General features: G+C 55.6%; 3 protein-coding genes across 3 annotated transcripts; all 3 read left to right on the top strand.

Annotated features, from left to right (window-relative positions):
- The first annotated feature begins 881 nt into the window (after nt 1–881).
- LOC124160773 lies at nt 882–1469 on the top strand. Its single transcript, XM_046536841.1, has one exon. It carries the CDS (start codon nt 882–884, stop codon nt 1467–1469), a length of 588 nt encoding a protein of 195 aa, XP_046392797.1.
- Nucleotides 1470–7468: 5999 nt separating this feature from the next.
- Nucleotides 7469–8656, top strand: LOC124160699 (uncharacterized protein T26G10.4-like). Its single transcript, XM_046536717.1, has one exon. It carries the CDS (start codon nt 7469–7471, stop codon nt 8654–8656), a length of 1188 nt encoding a protein of 395 aa, XP_046392673.1.
- Nucleotides 8657–13326: 4670 nt separating this feature from the next.
- LOC124160638 (uncharacterized protein T26G10.4-like) lies at nt 13327–15021 on the top strand. The gene has a single exon (XM_046536588.1). It carries the CDS (start codon nt 13327–13329, stop codon nt 15019–15021), a length of 1695 nt encoding a protein of 564 aa, XP_046392544.1.
- The last annotated feature ends 3408 nt before the right edge of the window (nt 15022–18429 follow it).

Here is an 18429-nt window from a genome sequence, read left to right as displayed (position 1 = left end):
CTATCGATGTGTGTTTCTTTTTCTAACTCCACTAAAATTCCTCTTTCGACATTTCTGCTTCTCTTCACGTTTACACCTAACTCTGCTGGCGTCACCGTCTTCTTCAAGAGTTCCTGAAGTTCCTTACTAGATTCTTTATTCGACTGTTTAATAATTACGAGTTGCGGAGCAGGTTTCAGTGGCACCGTTACTCCAGAAACTTTAGGTCTCTGCACCGTAACCTGTGATTGAGTAATTTCAGAGAAGGATTTGGGCTTCATAGCCGGCATTGCGATTTTATTTTCGTTTATTAGATTCACAATTTCTTTCCTCTCTTCAGTCCTACCTTCTAATTTTGCATTATTTAAGGCCATCTTGAGGGTAATGTTGTCTATTTCTCTGATCCTTTTAAAGTGCTCCTCCAAGTTAGTTTTATTCAACTTTCCAATCTTGTGCTGACTTTTCAATGAATTTTGGATCTGCTCCAGCAGGCTTCTAATCTTTCCATAACTCTCCAGGATCTCTTCGCTTACTGCCATTTCAGAGTTGTCCTCGGTGGTTACTTCCCTTCGCTTGGGCGTGTTTCCATCTGGTTCCTCACTACCCTGCCTATCTCTTTTCTCATTACTAGGCGTCTCCACATTTTCGTTTGGGGGGGTCCTCATGAGAAGTGAGGACCTCCCGAATGCCTTTTCTGCATCGGAATCCTCCATCTCCCGGTCACTAGTATCCATTTCTCAATATAGTTAAAGTTTCAATGCATGGGGTTCCCCACCGAGGGGGAACGACGGGAGATCCCGGGGATTTTCCCTAGTCTGGGGGGGTTTGGCTGGCCAGCCGGGGATCGAAGCACTGTATGCACCTTGGGGGTATTTCAGGGGAGCGGGTTCCCGGGCAAGGCGATGGGACTCCTGGGGGGTCTGGGATCCCGGGCTTCGGGTGGGGTGTCGGGAGGAGTGGGGATCCGGTTTTGCGACTGGCGCTTCATTCACAGAGCGCCGCTGAACCTTCTCCCCCTGAATGCGGCAAGAAGAGGAGCGGCCAGGAGAGACACTCGGTGCCGGGTCTATGGACACGCGGAGGAGACCTTGCCGCATGTGGTGAACCACTGCTTGCCGCATGCGGACGGGTGGACCCGGCGCCACGACGAAATCATCAGTCTGCTGGTCGCTGAGCTGCCGCAAGGATGGGAGGTGCGAGTGAATCAGCGGGTACCTGGCGACGAGTCGCTGCTGCGTCCCGACTTGGTCATCTGGGAGGTTCCGAGGGGCGTGATCCACGTGATCGACATCACAGTGCCCTTCGAGAACCGACCGGAGGCCATGGCAGCAGCGAAGGCGAAGAAGATCGAAAAATACGCCACCCTGGTCGATCGAATGCGGGTCCGGTGCGCCTACAAGATGGAGGTCCATCTCGACGCGTTGGTGGTAGGCGCACTGGGGAGCTGGACGTGGGAGAATGACTCTCCTCGCCCGGCTCCACATCCCTAAATCCCGCATTCGCCGCGCCCGACGAAAGATGGTTCTCGCGGCCATCAAGTGGTCGCGGGATATTTACGTCGGGCACATGACCGGGGTCCGCCAGTACCCGCCAGCAGAGACTCCCATCCGGGTTGCCGCACCCACCGCCGGAGGAGGGGCAGGGAGCAGAGGCGCCGCCACGGAGCAGCCTGGAGCGGGAGGCGCCGAGGACGACGCGGCGTCGGGGGAGAGCGGCGTTCCGGACGACGGAGCTCCCATCGTTGGACGAGGGGAGCCGAGTCTAAGGACGCCGAGGGACCGCGACACCCCCCTTGCCCTCCCGTAACCCCCTCTGATCCCTGCCCCTGTGTAATGTGCTCCTGAGGACGTCCACTCACCGCCCGAGACGCCAGGAGCCATGTTCACATACCGTAAAACGGCCTGACTTTGCCCCAAATATTTTGACTCCTCACTTCATTTTTTGTTTAAATTGCTTGAAATTTTTTTTTAAATTTTTATTTCTTTCAGGTTAGATTGTTGATATTTTACAGTTTCTGAAAATCACCTTTTTAGACCAGTAAAGTATTCAAAATATTTTTTTTTGTTTTTCAATATCGTTGGAGCAAAGTCAGGTGGGAATCGGGTGACTTTTCCCCAACATTTTATTCCTATTGTAACACACACAAGAAAAGATTTTTGGAGAAATGAAACATCATATGAGTATTTAAAGAGTTTATATGTTAGAAAGTATCAACTTTAAGACTAGGCTCCTGGCTTTCTTTTATATTTAGAGCGCATTTTACAACCTACACCAAAAATGAACGAAAATAAAGTGTAAGGACATGGCAGGGGAAAGGAAAACAGAAAACTCAAATTCAACAGTAATTTTACGATAAAACATTGAACATTCCCATGAAATGAGAAACTATGTGACTTTTCCCGAAGAATATGTCTGGGGTGAAGTCATTCCGGATTTCTCTGAAAAGGTACGTTGTCCCAGAAACTTCCTAATATAATTCTTCCTGATTGATGTGAACAAAAATATGATTTATGCAGCTGATCTATGGCAAATTTTGAGTAAAAAAATACATAACTCAACTTCTGGAAGCGTCTAGGAGGCCGACAATCAGCAACTTTTTACATATAAACTTAAGTACCACAAAAAACCCTCCTCACAAAATCAACAGCACCCTTCACTAGAACATGCAAGACTACTGGAAAAGCATTTTAATGTCTTGCAGTGTTGCCAAAGAATCCAAGAAAAATAAAAAACCCCTCCCAATTGACAACATAGTATCCATTTCTATGAAATGAAACATTGTTGACAGGGTGGGGAAAAGTCAGGCCGCTTGGGGTAAAGTCAGGCCGTTTTACGGTATGTATATATATTCGTGTTAGGTTAGGGCCCGTGAGATTCCCGTGTGTTTGTGTTGTGTGAATGCGAAAGTACGGTCTGGCATCGACTTTCCATTTACGGCACCCCCTCCGAGTGTAAATAGTGCGACGGACAGTGACCGCAATGCGTCGATTCACTCGGAGGCGGGGCAGCGTGCCATGGTGTGAATGTTTTTTGTATATATCGCGTGAAGTGAAGGGAATACTCACGGGCAGTCAATGTGTGTGTGTGTGTATTTTGTGTTTTCGCTTCTTCATTGTGTGTATGTTTCCCACCATCCTCGAGTGTATGTGTTGTGTCGGGGGCGGCACCGTGTGTGACGCGATGTGGCCATGAGTGTGTTTTTCTGTGTGTGTGCGTCGCGGCAACGATGTAAGCATCGACGTGACGGTCTTTCGTTGTCGCGGCGAACGTGTGAATGTTCCCTGGGCGTAGTGTAAATAGAGATTGCCGCGTGCGCGCGCCCAGGGATTTAAATGGCCAATTTCATCGTTCGGTGTCGCCCGCCGAAGTTTTTAGTTCGCCCGCCGGCCGCAGTTTCGGGCAGGTGGCGCGCCGGCGACGGCTTCGCTGCAGGCCGTTCCCACGATAGGCAGGTGTTCCCCTCCGTTGCCCTTTCCCAAGCGCCAGTGACGGAGGGGAGGGAGCGGCCTAATGCCAGGGCAAATGTGTGTGAGTGTTGTGTTAGTGTGAGTGTCTCTCCGCCGCTGCGGCGGAAGTGGGGGAGGAGAAGAATGCGGCGGCCTTCGGCGGCATCCGAGGAATGTCGCCTCACCTCAAGTGCTTACGCCCCTCTTTCCCCCCCGCCCTCCCCGTCCCCGCCGCCCTGCCGACGACGCCAGCAGCAGCCATGCGCAGAGGAGTTGCGCGTGGACCTGGGGACTCTGCGCGCTCTCGGCGACCGGCTGCAGGCAGCGTGGAGCGGTGGCGCGTGGAACTAGGGGGCCTTCCACGCGCCTCCGGACGGGGAAGAGAAGACAGAAGAACGTCGCGGCGGAGAATAATGCGTCCGTGGCCACAGCGTATAAGTGGCCACGGCGCAGGTATGAAAGAGCGGGCGGCCACGGGGTATAAGTGGCCGCCTCGCATGTGTGTTTGGTACGAATGAATGATCTGTAAATAAAACCGAATGGATGAGTTGATTCATTTTTCCCTGAATGAATGATTTTGAGTGAAGAATGAAGAAGTGAAAACAGTGAAGTGGACAATAGACATAAAAACTATTCCCGACCGGCCTCACTTCGAGGCCGGCGGTGAAAAGTGGCCCCTAAGTGAGGGGCCACAAAATAATTGTAATAGCTTCAATGGCATTACTAGGGCGGCCCACACTTTGTGGGTCGCCCTCTTGTATCATCCTCTCCCACGAAAGGTGAGGGGATTTGTCAACTACTCATGTTTTGAGATTCTCATGTATTTGCAGAAATATTCAATAAACGCTTTATTGTGATCAACGCCGCGTGGGAGGAGTTTGGATACGGTGCCTGTGCCATATTGGAATGAGTGTGTGTGTTTTTCCCTGGATATCGCCGTGACGTGCCTGCCCCTGGATTGTGAGTGTTGTACCTTGCCCTGGATTGCCCCGCGACGTGTCTCACTGGCCCCCACCAGTGGTAAGCCCATCCGAGACAGTCGCTCCCCCTATCCCTCCCCTCATGGCCGAGAAGCCAACCCCGCCCGTCGCCCAACGGACTCGTCGGAAGGTGAAGGAGAGGCGCCCTCGCGACGTTCCCTACGCCCCCCCCCCCGACCTCCAGCCCTCTCCGTCGCTGCTTCCCGCAATGGACTCCGCTGGGAGCATTACCCGGTCGTGGCGGAGGACGCTGGAAGAGGAATGGAGTGCCGGGTCGTGGGATCCACGAGCCCTCGCTTCGCCCCCGATCCGATCTCCCGCCTTCCTCGCCTCCCCCCGTCTCCGCCACCCCTCCCCCATAAGTGCTCCCTAGGGATCCGCCCCTGCGTGTGCGTCGTCGGACAACCTTATCGTCGACATTGACAGCGCCCCCGCAGTGCATGACCCAGTGTTGCCCCGCCCCCTCCCCCTGGCCCCTGGTGTCACGGAACGTTGCCCTAGCGTCCGTGCATCATCCCCGGAGATTGTGTTCCTCCCGACAATCTCCCTCCCCCAACCGCGTCTCCCCCACTCCCAAGGCTCCGCAGTCACCCCCAGCTGCGTCTACGGCCTGGCGTCGCCTCGTGCGAGTGAGTGTTAATGTGAGTGTCGTCTCGGAGGACGGTGCGCAGCCGCGCCGAGACGAAGCGCTGGACGGCCCGATGTCGCCGCGTGTTTCCCCTCCCCTGTGTGGTGGCTCCCTGGAGGACGGATCGGTACCGCCCCAGGGGGCGTTGTCGGACGTCCTGGTGTCGCCGACAAGGTATTGTGACGACATGCAGCGGTTTGTGGTGGTGGACAGGTGGCGGTATCGGTCTGTCGGCACACAGAGCGACGAGCCATCTGCCCCCGCAACAGTTGCGTGTGGGGAAAGTGAGTGCTCCGGTGTCGGACACGGACGAAGTGCGTGGCCCGGAGTGCACGATGGCGGATCCCGTAGTGTCCCTCGTACCGTATTCCCCTTCCGTCCCCTCCCCCCTCACCCCCCGCTGCCACGTCAGAGATCTTAGTCCGATCTCTGACATCCCCCTTCCGGAAGAGGAGCGCGGCAGGTCCCACATGCGCGGTGCATCGTGGGAGCAGTTCCGCGTTTCCTCCGAGGAAAGGCGGCGGAGGAATCGGGAGCGGAAGAAGAGGAGGAAGAGACGACGCCGCGAGGAGCAGACGACGAGGGAGCCCGCCAGGCCACTCTCCCCTAGTGTACGCCCCCCACCGCCTCCCATTCGCCGTCCCCCACCCCCACCCATTCATCGTCCTCAACCCCTACCCACCCCTCCTCCCCCCGTCCTTACTCAACGGCGTCCTGACATGCGCCCCTACAGGGAGCTCGCACCCACTGCCCCAGTGCCGCTGTATTCCCCCAGTGAAGTGGCGCAGCTGCGCGCCCTTTTCCGGAACGGCGCAGCTGCGCGCGGTGCTCCCCTCCCGGCCCCTAAAGTGCCCCAGCATTCCCTGCAAAGGGAGCGAAAGCTGCCTCCGCGCTTTCTCCGGCAGGTGGAATCAGGGCATCGTCCGGAGGGGAAGGTAGTGAGGAGGAGAAGAAGGCGGAGAAGGGGGAATGGTGACGTCATTACCCCCTCCATCGGCGCCTTATCCGACGACGCGTGGCCCGCCTCCTGTGCCCGAACACCGTCCTCCAACTCTTGTGCGAGCTCCCGTTCCCCCCCCCCCCCGTGATGCCCCGAGTGGCCTGGCCCCCACACGCCCGGGGCTACTATCCCTGGGGGCCGCAGGAGACCGAGTGGCCGATCCGTTACGGGATGGAGGCCGAACGGATGACGCAGGCGGCCCCCTTCCCCCCTCCGCCAATGTACCAAGACCCCCCCAGCAGTGGGTAGTGAGTCCCCCGGCCCACTGCTGGCCCCCGGTACATGGGTCACCGGCCCCCCAGCCCCGGTGTTGGTGCCCCTACACGCACCCTTAGGCGACGAAGGGGAGGGGGTGTTGAGTGAAAGACAGGAGAAGTGGCTGCGTGACCTCCAGACGGCAAACGACGCGAACTCACTCTTTGCCGTCGTAAGCGAGGTCACAGCGGCAGCCGCTGTGTTCAATTCCCCTCCCAGGCTTCCCACGGTGACCCCCCGGCCCAACCTCCGCCCTTTGCCCGCTGCAGACCTCCAAAAACTCTACCGCAGCGGGAAAGGAAGAGCTTTCCGGCGGATTTGCGCCCCGACCGGAAAGCTATGTGAAATTCCACTGGCTTCCCTCAAGGCCCACTTCACCCGTCCCTCCCCCCCTACGATCCGACGCAGCCATGGCCGGCTTTCATCCCGGAGTTCCCACCAGGACGTCGAGGGAGCGGCCAGCGGGAGATCACCTCTCCGATCACACCGGAAAAGGTGATCGACCGGCTGAAGAGGACGCGGGCGTCGGCTCCGGGACCTGACGGCGTGCCCTACTCTGCATACCGGTTTGTTGACTCTAATGGCGAGGTGCTGGCGGCCATTTTCAACCGGAGTGTGGAGTTGGGGAGGGTGCCCCCGCAGTGGAAGGAGACGCGGGTCACCCTGCTGCACAAGGGGGTGAGTGAGCACGAAGTGCGAAATTGGAGGCCGATCTCATTGGCCAACACGTTGGCCAAAGTGTTCATGGGCGTACTGGCGGACCGGATGCTCCCCTGGGCCCTCCGTGGGAAGCGCCTTTCGTTCCCCACCCAAAAGGGCTTCATCCCCGCCACGGAGGGCTGCATGGAGCACAACTTTGTGCTTCAGTCGGCCATAGAGCACGCGAGGGCGAGTTTTGGACAGGTGGCCGTCGCGTGGCTCGACTTGGCCGACGCTTTTCCGTCGGTGCCCCATGACCACATCCTCCGAGTACTCCGCGAGATCGGCCTCCCGGTGAAGTGCGTCACGGTGATCGAGGACATGCTCCGTGGCTCCACGATGGCGGTAGCCGCTGCGGGATTCGATCACTGTGACGAGTGGTGTTCGTCAGGGGGACCCCCTTTCCCCTCTCCTTTTTAACCTAGCGCTGGAGCCCGTTCTGCGAGCGACATTGGAGGATCGCACTCTCCAAGGCTTTCCCATGGGGACTGCGTACGTCAAAGTCTTGGCGTTCGCGGACGATTTAGTCCTCGTGGGGGAGAGTGCGGAATCGCTCGCGGCGCTCCTGGACGTCGCGGGAAGGGCCGCCGAGTGCTGTGGCTTGACCTTCAATCCGGGGAAGTGTGCATCGCTACACGTGGACTGGCGGTGCACGACGCCACAGCGCTCCAGGGGTGTCCAACGCACCCCCTTTCCCATATGCGGCTCTCCCATCAGGTCACTCGGCGTAGGTGACTCATACACCTACCTGGGGGCACCTATCGGCCTGAAAGTGAACGCGGCGCAAGCCACGGCGCTCGACTCCATCCTCGAGGATCTCCGGCGGCTCGACGAATCGGACTTGGCGCCGTGGCAGAAGATGGACGCGGTGCACGTCTTCCAGACACCGCGTCTCGAATTCCCCCTCAGAATCGTCCCTGTCCCGAAGAAGGCCGTCCACGACTTCGACAAGGAGATGCAGCGCACGGTGAAGAAGTGGATGTGCCTCCCGACCCGCGCGGCGCGGGAAATGATCTCCCTCCCCAGGAGCCGGGGAGGGGGTGGCTACGTCCCGCTGCCGGCCCGAAGGGATGCGCTCACCGTGGTGCACGCGTTCCGGATGCTCACATGTCCGGACGTGTGCGTCGCGGATGTGGCGTGGCACACCTTGCGGGACATCATCAGCAGGCGGACGGGAAGGACGCAACGGACGGCGGTGCTGAGTAGGGAGTCGATGTGCGACTTCCTCAATGGCGCCGCCGACGACGTCGTCGGGACGGGAACGATCGCGGCGTCATCGCACTGGACCAGAGTGCGCGCGGCGACGAGGCAACTGCGGCGCTTCGTGGACATCCGGTGGGCGTGGAGCGCCGCCAGGGCGGAGTTGGCCATCGTCGTCCAGCGAGTGACGCCGTCGAGGGAAGAGATGACCGTGCCGGCCTCTGCCCGGAGGAGGCTGCACGGAATCATCTTGGCGGCCATAGGGGAGGGCTTCAGGCGCTCGCTGGTCGCGAAACCGGATCAAGGCAAGGTGATAGCGGTGAGCTCTCGACACCCGGACTCGAACCACTGGGTGTCGGGAGGTGTGGGGATCCGGTTTTGCAACTGGCACTTCATTCACAGAGCGCGGCTGAACGTTCTCCCCCTGAATGCGGCAAGAAGAGGAGCGGCCAGGAGAGACACTCGGTGACGGATCTGTGGACACCAGGAGGAGACCCTACCGCAAGTGGTGAACCACTGCTTGCCGCATGCGGACGGGTGGACCCGGCGCCACGACGAAATCATCCGTCTGCTGGTCGCTGAGCTACCGCAAGGATGGGAGGTGCGAGTGAATCAGCGGGTACCTGGCGACGAGTCGCTGCTGCGTCCCGACTTGGTCATCTGGGAGGTTCCGAGGGGCGTGATCGACATCACAGTGCCCTTCGAGAACCGACCGGAGGCCATGGCAGCAGCGAAGGCGAAGAAGATAGAGAAATACGCCGCCCTGGTCGATCGAATGCGGGTCCGGTGCGCCTACAAGATGGAGGTCCATCTCGACGCGTTGGTGGTAGGCGCACTGGGGAGCTGGACGTGGGAGAATGACTCTCCTCGCCCGGCTCCACATCCCTAAATCCCGCATTCGCCGCGCCCGACGAAAGATGGTTCTCGCGGCCATCAAGTGGTCGCGGGATATTTACGTCGGGCACATGACCGGGGTCCGCCAGTACCCGCCAGCAGAGACTCCCATCCGGGTTGCCGCACCCACCGCCGGAGGAGGGGCAGGGAGCAGAGGCGCCGCCACGGAGCAGCCTGGAGCGGGAGGCGCCGAGGACGACGCGGCGTCGGGGGAGAGCGGCGTTCCGGACGACGGAGCTCCCATCGTTGGACGAGGGGAGCCGAGTCTAAGGACGCCGAGGGACCGCGACACCCCCCTTGCCCTCCCGTAACCCACTCTGATCCCTGCCCCTGTGTAATGTGCTCCTGAGGACGTCCACTCACCGCCCGAGACGCCAGGAGCCATGTTCACATATGTATATATATTCGTGTTAGGTTAGGGCCCGTGAGATTCCCGTGTGTTTGTGTTGTGTGAATGCAAAAGTACGGTCTGGCATCGGCTTTCCATTTACGGCACCCCCTCCGAGTGTAATTAGTGCGACGGAGAGTGACCGCAATGCGTCGATTCACTCGGAGGCGGGGCAGCGTGCCATGGTGTGAATGTTTCTTGTATATATCGCGTTAAGTGAAGGGAATGCTCACGGGCAGTCAATGTGTGTGTGTGTATTTTGTGTTTTCGCTTCTTCATTGTGTGTATGTTTCCCAGCATCCTCGAGTGTATGTGTTGTGTCGGGGGCGGCACCGTGTGTGACGCGATGTGGCCATGAGTGTGTTTTCTGTGTGTGTGCGTCGCGGCAACGATGTAAGCATTGACGTGACGGTCTTTCGTTGTCGCGGCGAACGTGTTAATGTTCCCTAGGCGTAGTGTAAATAGAGATTGCCGCGTGCGCGCGCGCCCAGGGATTTAAATGGCCAATTTCATCGTGCGGTGTCGCCCGCCGAAGTTTTTAGTTCGCCCGCCGGCCGCAGTCTCGCTTAAGTGGCGCGCCGGCGGCGGCTTCGCTGCAGGCCGTTCCCACGATAGTCAGGCGGTGCCCTCCGTTGCCCTTTCCCCAGCGCCGGCGACGGAGGGGAGGGAACGGCCTAATGCCAGGGCAAATTTGTGACAAGTGTTGTGCTAGTGTGAGTGTCTCCGCCGCTGTGGCGGCAGTGGTGGAAGAGAAGAATGCGGCTACCTTCGGCGGCATCCGAGGAATGTCATCTCTCCTCGAGTGCTTCCGCCCCTCTTTCCCCCCCGCCCTCCCCGTCCCCGCCGCCCTGCCGACGACGCCAGCAGCAGCCATGCGCAGGAGAGCTGCGCGTGGACCTGGAGCTCTTCACGCGCTCGGCGACCGGCTGCAGGCAGGCAACAGCAGGCGTGGAGCGGTGGCGCGTGGAACTAGGGGGCCTTCCACGCGCCGACGGACGGGGAAGACAAGACAGAAGAACGTCGCGGCGGAGAATAATGCGTCCGTGGCCACAGCGTATAAGTGGCCACGGCGCAGGTATGGAAGAGCGGGCGGCCACGGGGTATAAGTGGCCGCCTCGCATGTATGTGTGGTACGAATGAATGCTCTGTAAATAAAACCGAATGAATGAGATGATTTATTTCCTCCCTGAATGAATGATTTTGAGTGAAAATGAAGAAGTGAAAAGTGTGAAGTGGACAATAGACAAAAACTATTCCCGACCGGCCTCACTTCGAGGCCGGCGGTGAAAAGTGGCCCCTAAGTGAGAGGCCACAAAATAATTGTAATAGCATCCATGCCTTTACTAGGGCGGCCCACACTTGGTGGGTCGCCCTCTTGTATCATCCCCCCCCACGAAAGGTGGGGGGATCTGTAAAATTCTCTTGTTTTGAGATACCGTTGTATTTGAAAAGAATATCAATAAACGTCTTATATGGGCACGGGACTCGCATGCCAAGCGTGACATACGTCGTGGGAATGATGTTTTTTAGTTTATTGCACATATTACCCGTTCCGATGGAGGAAGTAATTGTTCAGGTCCCTCTCGGCAACAGTTTTGAATGCAAGCACTGTTTCACTCCTCACAACCATGGTAGACACAGGACCTACGTGATATACAAAAGTCATCATGATCGCAAGAAGCACTATGTTAAGAGCCATCCTAATTTTGCAATGTTCTTTCAGTGTATGTGGTGTCTCCACAAATTTGTTAGTTTAAGATCTTGCAAACTACACGTTAATGCTTGCGTGGGGACACCACCAGATCCCGTAGGCCTGGCCGAGGGGGAGGGAAGGGATGGGAACGACATTGTGGCCACCGTGGCTGATAATAATGAAGGAAATGGGCAAGATATGGGCGTGAATGAGAGAATGAATGAGAGCGTGAGTGTTATAAGTATGAATGAGAGTATGAATGTAGATGTTGGAGATCTATTGGAAATAATAATGGATGAGGAACCCGAGACTAATATGAATATTGTTTTACTGGAAAATAGTGTAACCACGGTGGCCGAAGGTGCTCCCCCTACGTCGATGGATGAGGAGCCACCACCTCCATTAAGAAGATCAACGAGGAAAACTCCGGGTCCGGCAGTTGACGACGGTGCGGCGGCGGCGGCGACGACATCAGTCTCCTCACCCGCATCAAGAAGAGCAGGCCGGCGGCCGGCGCGACGCCAACCCCGTCGAGGGACGGCAAGAGGAGGGAGTGCGCCGGCGCGGAGTCCACCGCCAGAGGAGAGTCCCCCACACAACGCGGCCGCCGTAACTGCGAGCCCGCCCCAAGTTTTAAATATCCCGGGGCGGGTAAGCGAAGAAAGCGGTCGCGGAGAAGAGGTGGGGGCGGAGGAACAGCCCCGCAGTCCACCAGCGGGGCGCAGCGGCAGCCTGTCCGATGACTGCCATCTGCAGGGAGACGGAGATGGGGCGGGCGAGGAGACGACGGATGCAAACAGCCCGCCCCCGACAAGGGCTCCACCCCGAAGGCGACGACGTGCGGGGCCGGCGCGAACTAAAAACCTCGCAAACCGGCCCCAGGGAGGAGACGACGAGCGGGGTGGACAGATGCCTGCAAACATCCATGGCGCTCCCGTAAGACAGGTGGCAGTGGACTATGACGGGCTGCCAGAGGATCAACGGCGGTGGATCCAGAGGATTGAGGCGGCCTGCAAGGAAGGGTGGGGAGAGTTCGAGGAGGCCGTCGCCGCCTGGTGCAAGGGTATAACGGACAAGAAGCCGGCCCGGAGAGAAGGAGGTGGTGGCAGAAGGAGAGAGGGGGGGGAGGAAGAAGAGAGAGTCCCACGACACCCCCCCCTGGAAGAGGAGGAGGGGGAACACCGGGAGCTGAATGGTAACAGGGAAGGGAATGACTTCGGAACGGGTAACGTGCCTGCTCGCCGTGTTTTTAGACCCGGTTTGGAATGGCACGAGGAGGTGAAGGAAAAGGCTCGCAAAATCCAACAATTGTTCAGAAATAATAAGAAACGTGCCATTGATCAGGTTTTGAAGGGCCCCTCTCCGCATTGCCAAATCGACAGATGGTCAAATATTCGATCACTTTAATAATGTTTTTAATAAAGATAATTTTATTGATCTCCCCAAACCAATGAACATGGTGGAAATTAATATGCCCAGCCAAAAAAATGATTTAGAATTCTTATTAAGACCTTTCTCAGCTGGTGAGATATGGAAAAGGCTGGGCAAGATGAGCAATACGGCTCCGGGGAAAGACAACATCACCTACGTCGATTTACGCAATGCGGACCGAGGAAGCCACATCCTTCGGACAATATTTCAATTTTGTTTTGACCTCGGCCGGATCCCAGACATTTGGAAGGACACCCGCACCATTCTTATCCACAAAAAGGGCGCCAGGGATGAAATTGATAACTGGCGCCCACTAACTTTAGGGCCCACCCTAGCTAAATTATATGCTGCAATACTAGCTGATAGATTAAGTGGGTGGGCCGAGAAAACAGGGCGGGTGTCGATGTAACAAAAGGGATTCGGCCCCCGCGAAGGCTGCTATGAACACAATTTTATCTTACAAAATGTTCTAGAAGAAGTCCGAAGGAAACGTGGCGAGGTCTGCGTCTCTTTCCTCGACCTCTCTAATGCATTTGGTTCTGTTCCTCACAACCACATTTTTCGATCGATTGAATCATTAGGCGTGCCTCAAAAATTAATCAACAATATTACTGAAATGTATAACGGGGCACGCACGACAGTGAGGACGGTAGAGGGAGAGACGCAGACAATACCGCTAAAAGCGGGTGTTAAACAAGGTTGTCCGCTTAGCCCTATTCTTTTTAATTTAAGTATGGAATACCTGATCCGCAGCCTGGCTGCACAAAGGGATAATGTAGGCTATCGGGTTAACGGCATACCCATCACAGTTCTTGCCTACGCAGACGACGTTGCTCTGGTGTCCAGGAAGCCAGACGGGATGATGAAGTTGCTGGATCTCGCCGACCGGATCGCGGCATGGAGCGGGTTAAAATTCAACCCCCGCAAGTGTGCCACGCTCCATGTCGCCGGGGGGCGAGTGAGAGCGACGGAGTTTCGTCTGGGGGGCGGGACACCAGCCTCGATGGCAGAGGGCGAAAGTTACGACTATCTTGGGATCCTCACAGGTTTTAATGTAGATCAAACGCCAGGGCGCCTTATCGAAGAAATTATTGAAAACATCGACGCGCTGGACGCGTCGTTGTTGGCGCCCTGGCAAAAAATAGAGGCTCTGAACATGTTTTTATTAACAAAACTTGATTTCATCCTCCGGGGAGGTAGGGTTAGGAAGGGCCCTCTTAAAATTTTGGATAAACGGGTTAAGAGGGCCCTGAAAGATTGGATGTACCTCCCCATAAGAGCCTCGTGGGAGATCTGCCACCTGGATCCGCGGAAGGGGGGCGCGGGCGTCTTCCCGACCGCAGACCAGGTGGACATATTAACAGTTTCTCATGCTTTTCGTCTTCTGTCTTCCAGGGAGCCGTGGGTAAGAGCACTGGTGGACTCAGCAATAACAAAGACCGTAAGGAATAGAACCCGACGGGAACCAGAGGAGAGAGATATCGCAGAGTACCTTTCCGGAAGCATGCGCGCGGAGTTTGGACGATATCGTTTTGACGTGGCTTCTTTGCGGTCAGACGCGAGAATGGCGTCCAGCCGGTTGGCTGTCAAAATTGGAATGTCGTGGAACTGGAGTGACGTGAGGAGGGAGTTTGAGATCGTCATTCCAGCCCACGGCAGAGAGGTTGACGTCATCCGAGTTCCTTCAAACAAAGCGCGCATGTTGGGTAAGCTGTTGCGCGATGCTGTGCGACAACGATACCTTGCCCGTCTTTTGGCCAAACCTGATCAGGGCAAGGTATTCGAATGTATTTCGGCTTCACCTTTCTCAAACCACTTCCTTCGCACGGGCGCAAATACTAGATTTTGTGACTGGCGCTTCGTGCACAGGGCACGTTTAGGCGTGGTCCCTCTGAATGCGGCGACGAGGTGGGGTCCTAGAGATGACCTCCGGTGTAGGAGATGCGGGTGGCAGAGTGAAACCCTGCCGCACGTCTTGGATCACTGTAAGGTGCATTCGAGCGCGTGGCGGGGCAGACACGATGCTATCCTGCATCGACTCGCCGGAGAGGTTCCTCGCGAAGGCGTGGAAATCCGTGTCGATCGCACACCACCTATGATCGATTCTGCCCTCAGGCCCGATCTCGTCGTCGTTGATGAGGGACGTAGAAAAATCGTCATTGTTGACGTCACTGTGCCCTTTGAGAACCGGAAGAATGCCTTGGATGTAGCCAGGCAAACAAAATTTCAAAAGTATTCTGGCATCGCACAACAACTTGCCGATCGCGGGTACACGGTTTCTTTGAGTGCACTCGTGGTCGGGGCGCTGGGAGCTTGGGATCCCCAAAATTGGGTGGTTTTCCGCGACCTCGGAATTGCAAAACTCAACGTCGGCAGGATCACAAAATTTATGATCTCCGACGCAATCCGATGGTCGCGGGAAATTTAAGTTTCGCACGTCACGGGCAAAATTTTATACCCCACTACCCCAGCGCTCCCACCCGGCTTGGGAACGAACTGCTCTCCTCAAAACTCTAGTGAAGACGACGACCCCACCTTTTAATAAAATTTTATAAAACCATGTGTTATTTATTTATTTATTTGTGTATGTCCCTTTTTTCTGTTGTGTTTAGGAGCTTTTATCTTTTTTAGACTGCCGGCTCTATACACCGGTAGTCCGTTTTATTAACTTTTACTCCTAATCATTTCTTGTTATCCCGGCCTTTTACACCGGGATTATACTTTTTAGGCGCTGGCATTTTAAATTTTTTATTGCTCCCGGCCTTTACACCGGGAGTATTTAATTAATTTATTTATTTTCCAAATTTTAACTTTTTTATCAAGCCAGCGTCATACTTTTTAATTAATTGGTGGGCGTCTGAAGAGTGGTTCCCGTCCAGCCTACCTTATCCCAGGGTTAAGCGGAACTGAGGGGCCCTCTGAGTTTTTTTTTCTTCCTACGATCATTTTAAGATCGATTCAGTTTTATTTTTATTTTGTTCTTCCAGCATTCCGGATAGAAATTCAAAATTCAAAATTAATTTCTAGTTTTATTGAAAACTTTTTCGGCCAACCGGAATGTCAAAACCTGATCGCCCATACCGGGAAAATCAAAATTTAGACTTTTTATTTTCGAATTCACCACTCGCGTTTTAATAAATTTTATCTCTCAAACTCTCTTTTTCTAATTATAGAAACGGCGAGCAGGACATGGATAGAAGAAATAAGAAGGAAATGAAATAAAATTTCATAAAAATTGTTCAATCAAAAATATTGTAAAGCAAGATTACTATTTCAAAACAATTGTAAATTCATGAAATCACAATTTTAACAATACTGGCATGTAACTTTTAAAATGTGCAATAAACGTCTTAATATGGGCACGGGACTCGCATGCCAAGCGTGACATACGTCGTGGGAATGATGATGAAATTTTTCACTTTTAAGAAAACCTTCCGGAAAGCTGTCGCAACAGTTTCCCCACACTTTTCACACGGAAATTAGGTGAATGCAAGATTTATAAAATAACTTCCAAATATTCACCGGATCGAGTGAACATGGAAAATGACCGCCAAGCGTAGGTTTCCTCGAGAATTCCAAGTTTTTCTTGCGAATATGACGAGACAAGACGGACGCATCACGCTTCTGGTGAAATACACGCAGCATTCATCCGCGTTACCAAGGAGTCGTCGCTAACAATGAACGCCTTCCTCTGAAAGCGCAGTCGAATTTCGCGGGGGCCGTGCTGCTGGCAGATAGTTCGACCCGGAGGCCGACGATGGCGTCGGCACGCACTCTGTTTACTTCAAGTGTAAAAAAATGAGGGTCGCAAATGATGACAAAAAACAGGTGTCCTATGAAACCGTGAATTGCTTTCTTTCAGAGAGTTGCATTCCATGCCGATATTTTTTGCAAAAACGTCCGAAATTATTGACTGATGCCGATTCTTCCGTCCCGTATTCTAGCCATTGCTGACGATTTTGGAAATTTTTTCCAGTCCCCGGAGAGGACTTTTTAAGCAGCTTTGAATCAGATTCCCCAGAGAGGACTTTTTAAGCAGTTTTAAGTCTGATTCCCCGGAATTTTAGCATTTCGAAAGAAAATACATGACTCGAGTGAGTAGGATAATGCTCTCTCATCGTGTTTATTGACGTTTTCTGGACGATTTTGAGTGACTTTTTCGAGTCCCCGGAAATGGCAATTTTTTTGGGAATTTCCCAGGACGAAAGCATTCCCCCGGGAAGCGAACGCAGGACGGCCCACGAAGGACGCTGCGATCCCACACGACAGATGGCACCGTCGCAAGCCAGGTTGCGGGCTCGTCCCCCCGGGCCTGCCTGCCAAGCGCTCTAGCCGTCCGCCCCAGCTTCGCGCTCGTCGTCGACGGCGCATAAGTTTCCAACATCGGTGGTTCCGCACCCGCAAGTGGCTCTACATCGAAACTTACCCAGTGTTATTGTGTTTGTCCCTTCCCGCTGCAGCCCGAGTTTGGTGCCGAAAGTCCCAAAACTGTACGATTTAGCATTTTGGCGCCAAATCTCGGGTGCGGCCATTATCTCGGGTGCGGCCATTATCTCGGGTGCGGCCATTATCTCAGGTGTGTGTGTCGGCACACCTGTGAAATGTTTTGTGGTAGTTTTTGTGTTTGTTATCAGTGTCTGTGCGTGTGCGTACTTTGCTAAGACGCCCCGGGTGCCGTCCAGCGGCGCCTACCCGCGGCCGACTTTGGCCGCGAAAATATAGTTGGGTGCAAGGTGGTGGTGTGAATTTTTAATAGTGTGTTAGTGTTTGTGTGTTCAACGGCCTGTGCGAGTTTGGTGCTCGTAGTGTGAGCGGTTTGGCTGTTGCTGTTTGCTAACCACGTGGTTGGTGCACACGTGGCGCGGCAACATCAATCATGGCGGCCCCTCAGCCCACGCCGCCGCTTGCCGTTCGCCGAGGCGGCGGAGAGGGAAGGAGGTGAGGATGTACCAGCATCGTGACGCCATTGACCCCCCCCCCCTTCTCCGCCTGCTCAACGCTATCCCTCCCACTCCCCACGCCCCACCCTCCCTCCCCCGCGACATGGATCAATGACTCGTGGCGAGATGTACTGGAGCACGGGTTCGACACCGCATCCACGTGGGACGCCCGTGCCTCTTCCAACGCACCCACTGCCAAACACCACCCCTCCCCCGATCCTCCCCTTCTAGTTCGTTCAGCTCGCGACCCATCGTCAGTGACCGAGTGAGTGAGCCAACGACTCAGATGAGCGAGTCATTCGTCATCGAGATCGAGCCTTTCCCAGTGAGTGACCACGCCCTCGTGTTGCCACGCCCCCCTCCCTTAGCCCCCTGTCTAGCGGAACGTTTCTTAGGCGTCCGAGAGACTCTCGCCTGAGGTGATATTCGCGAATACGCATTCCCAGTGCTCCTCTCCCTCCCCCAATCACGTGTCCCCCACACCCTGCGCTCCCCGCGGACGATGGACGACCCGGCGTCGCCTCGTTCGCCACGCCCCGGTGCCGATGCGTGTGAAGTGCGTGACAGTGCTTGTGACGCCTCGGAGGACGCTGAGCAGGCGCGCCGAGAAGCGTCGTTGGACGGCTTGACGACGCCAACACGAGAAGTAGAGAACGGTCAGTCGTTGGACGATAGGTTCTCGCCACGGCGAGATGATCTGGACGGCCAAGCGTCGCCAGCATCCCGACGCACGGCCGATGAGCGCTACGTCACGATTGACAGGGGGGCGTGTCGGTCTGTCGGCACGCAGACCAACGTTGATCGTGGCACCGAAGCGATCGAGGTGTGTGTGACTCCGCGTGTGTGTGCCTGATCCGTCTGTGGATGTCGTGCAGTCGCGATCACCGGATCGAGTT

This window comes from Ischnura elegans, chromosome 1, assembly GCF_921293095.1.
Source record: "Ischnura elegans chromosome 1, ioIscEleg1.1, whole genome shotgun sequence".
Taxonomy (NCBI): Eukaryota; Metazoa; Arthropoda; class Insecta; order Odonata; family Coenagrionidae; genus Ischnura; species Ischnura elegans.
This window is presented reverse-complemented; position numbering and strand designations above follow the sequence as displayed.

Excerpts from the sequence above, each read along its gene's own strand:
- LOC124160773 (XM_046536841.1), top strand. The coding sequence starts at position 882 with ATGGGACTCCTGGGGGGTCTGGGATCCCGGGCTTCGGGTGGGGTGTCG.
- LOC124160699 (XM_046536717.1), top strand. The coding sequence starts at position 7,469 with ATGGGGACTGCGTACGTCAAAGTCTTGGCGTTCGCGGACGATTTAGTC.
- LOC124160638 (XM_046536588.1), top strand. The coding sequence starts at position 13,327 with ATGGAATACCTGATCCGCAGCCTGGCTGCACAAAGGGATAATGTAGGC.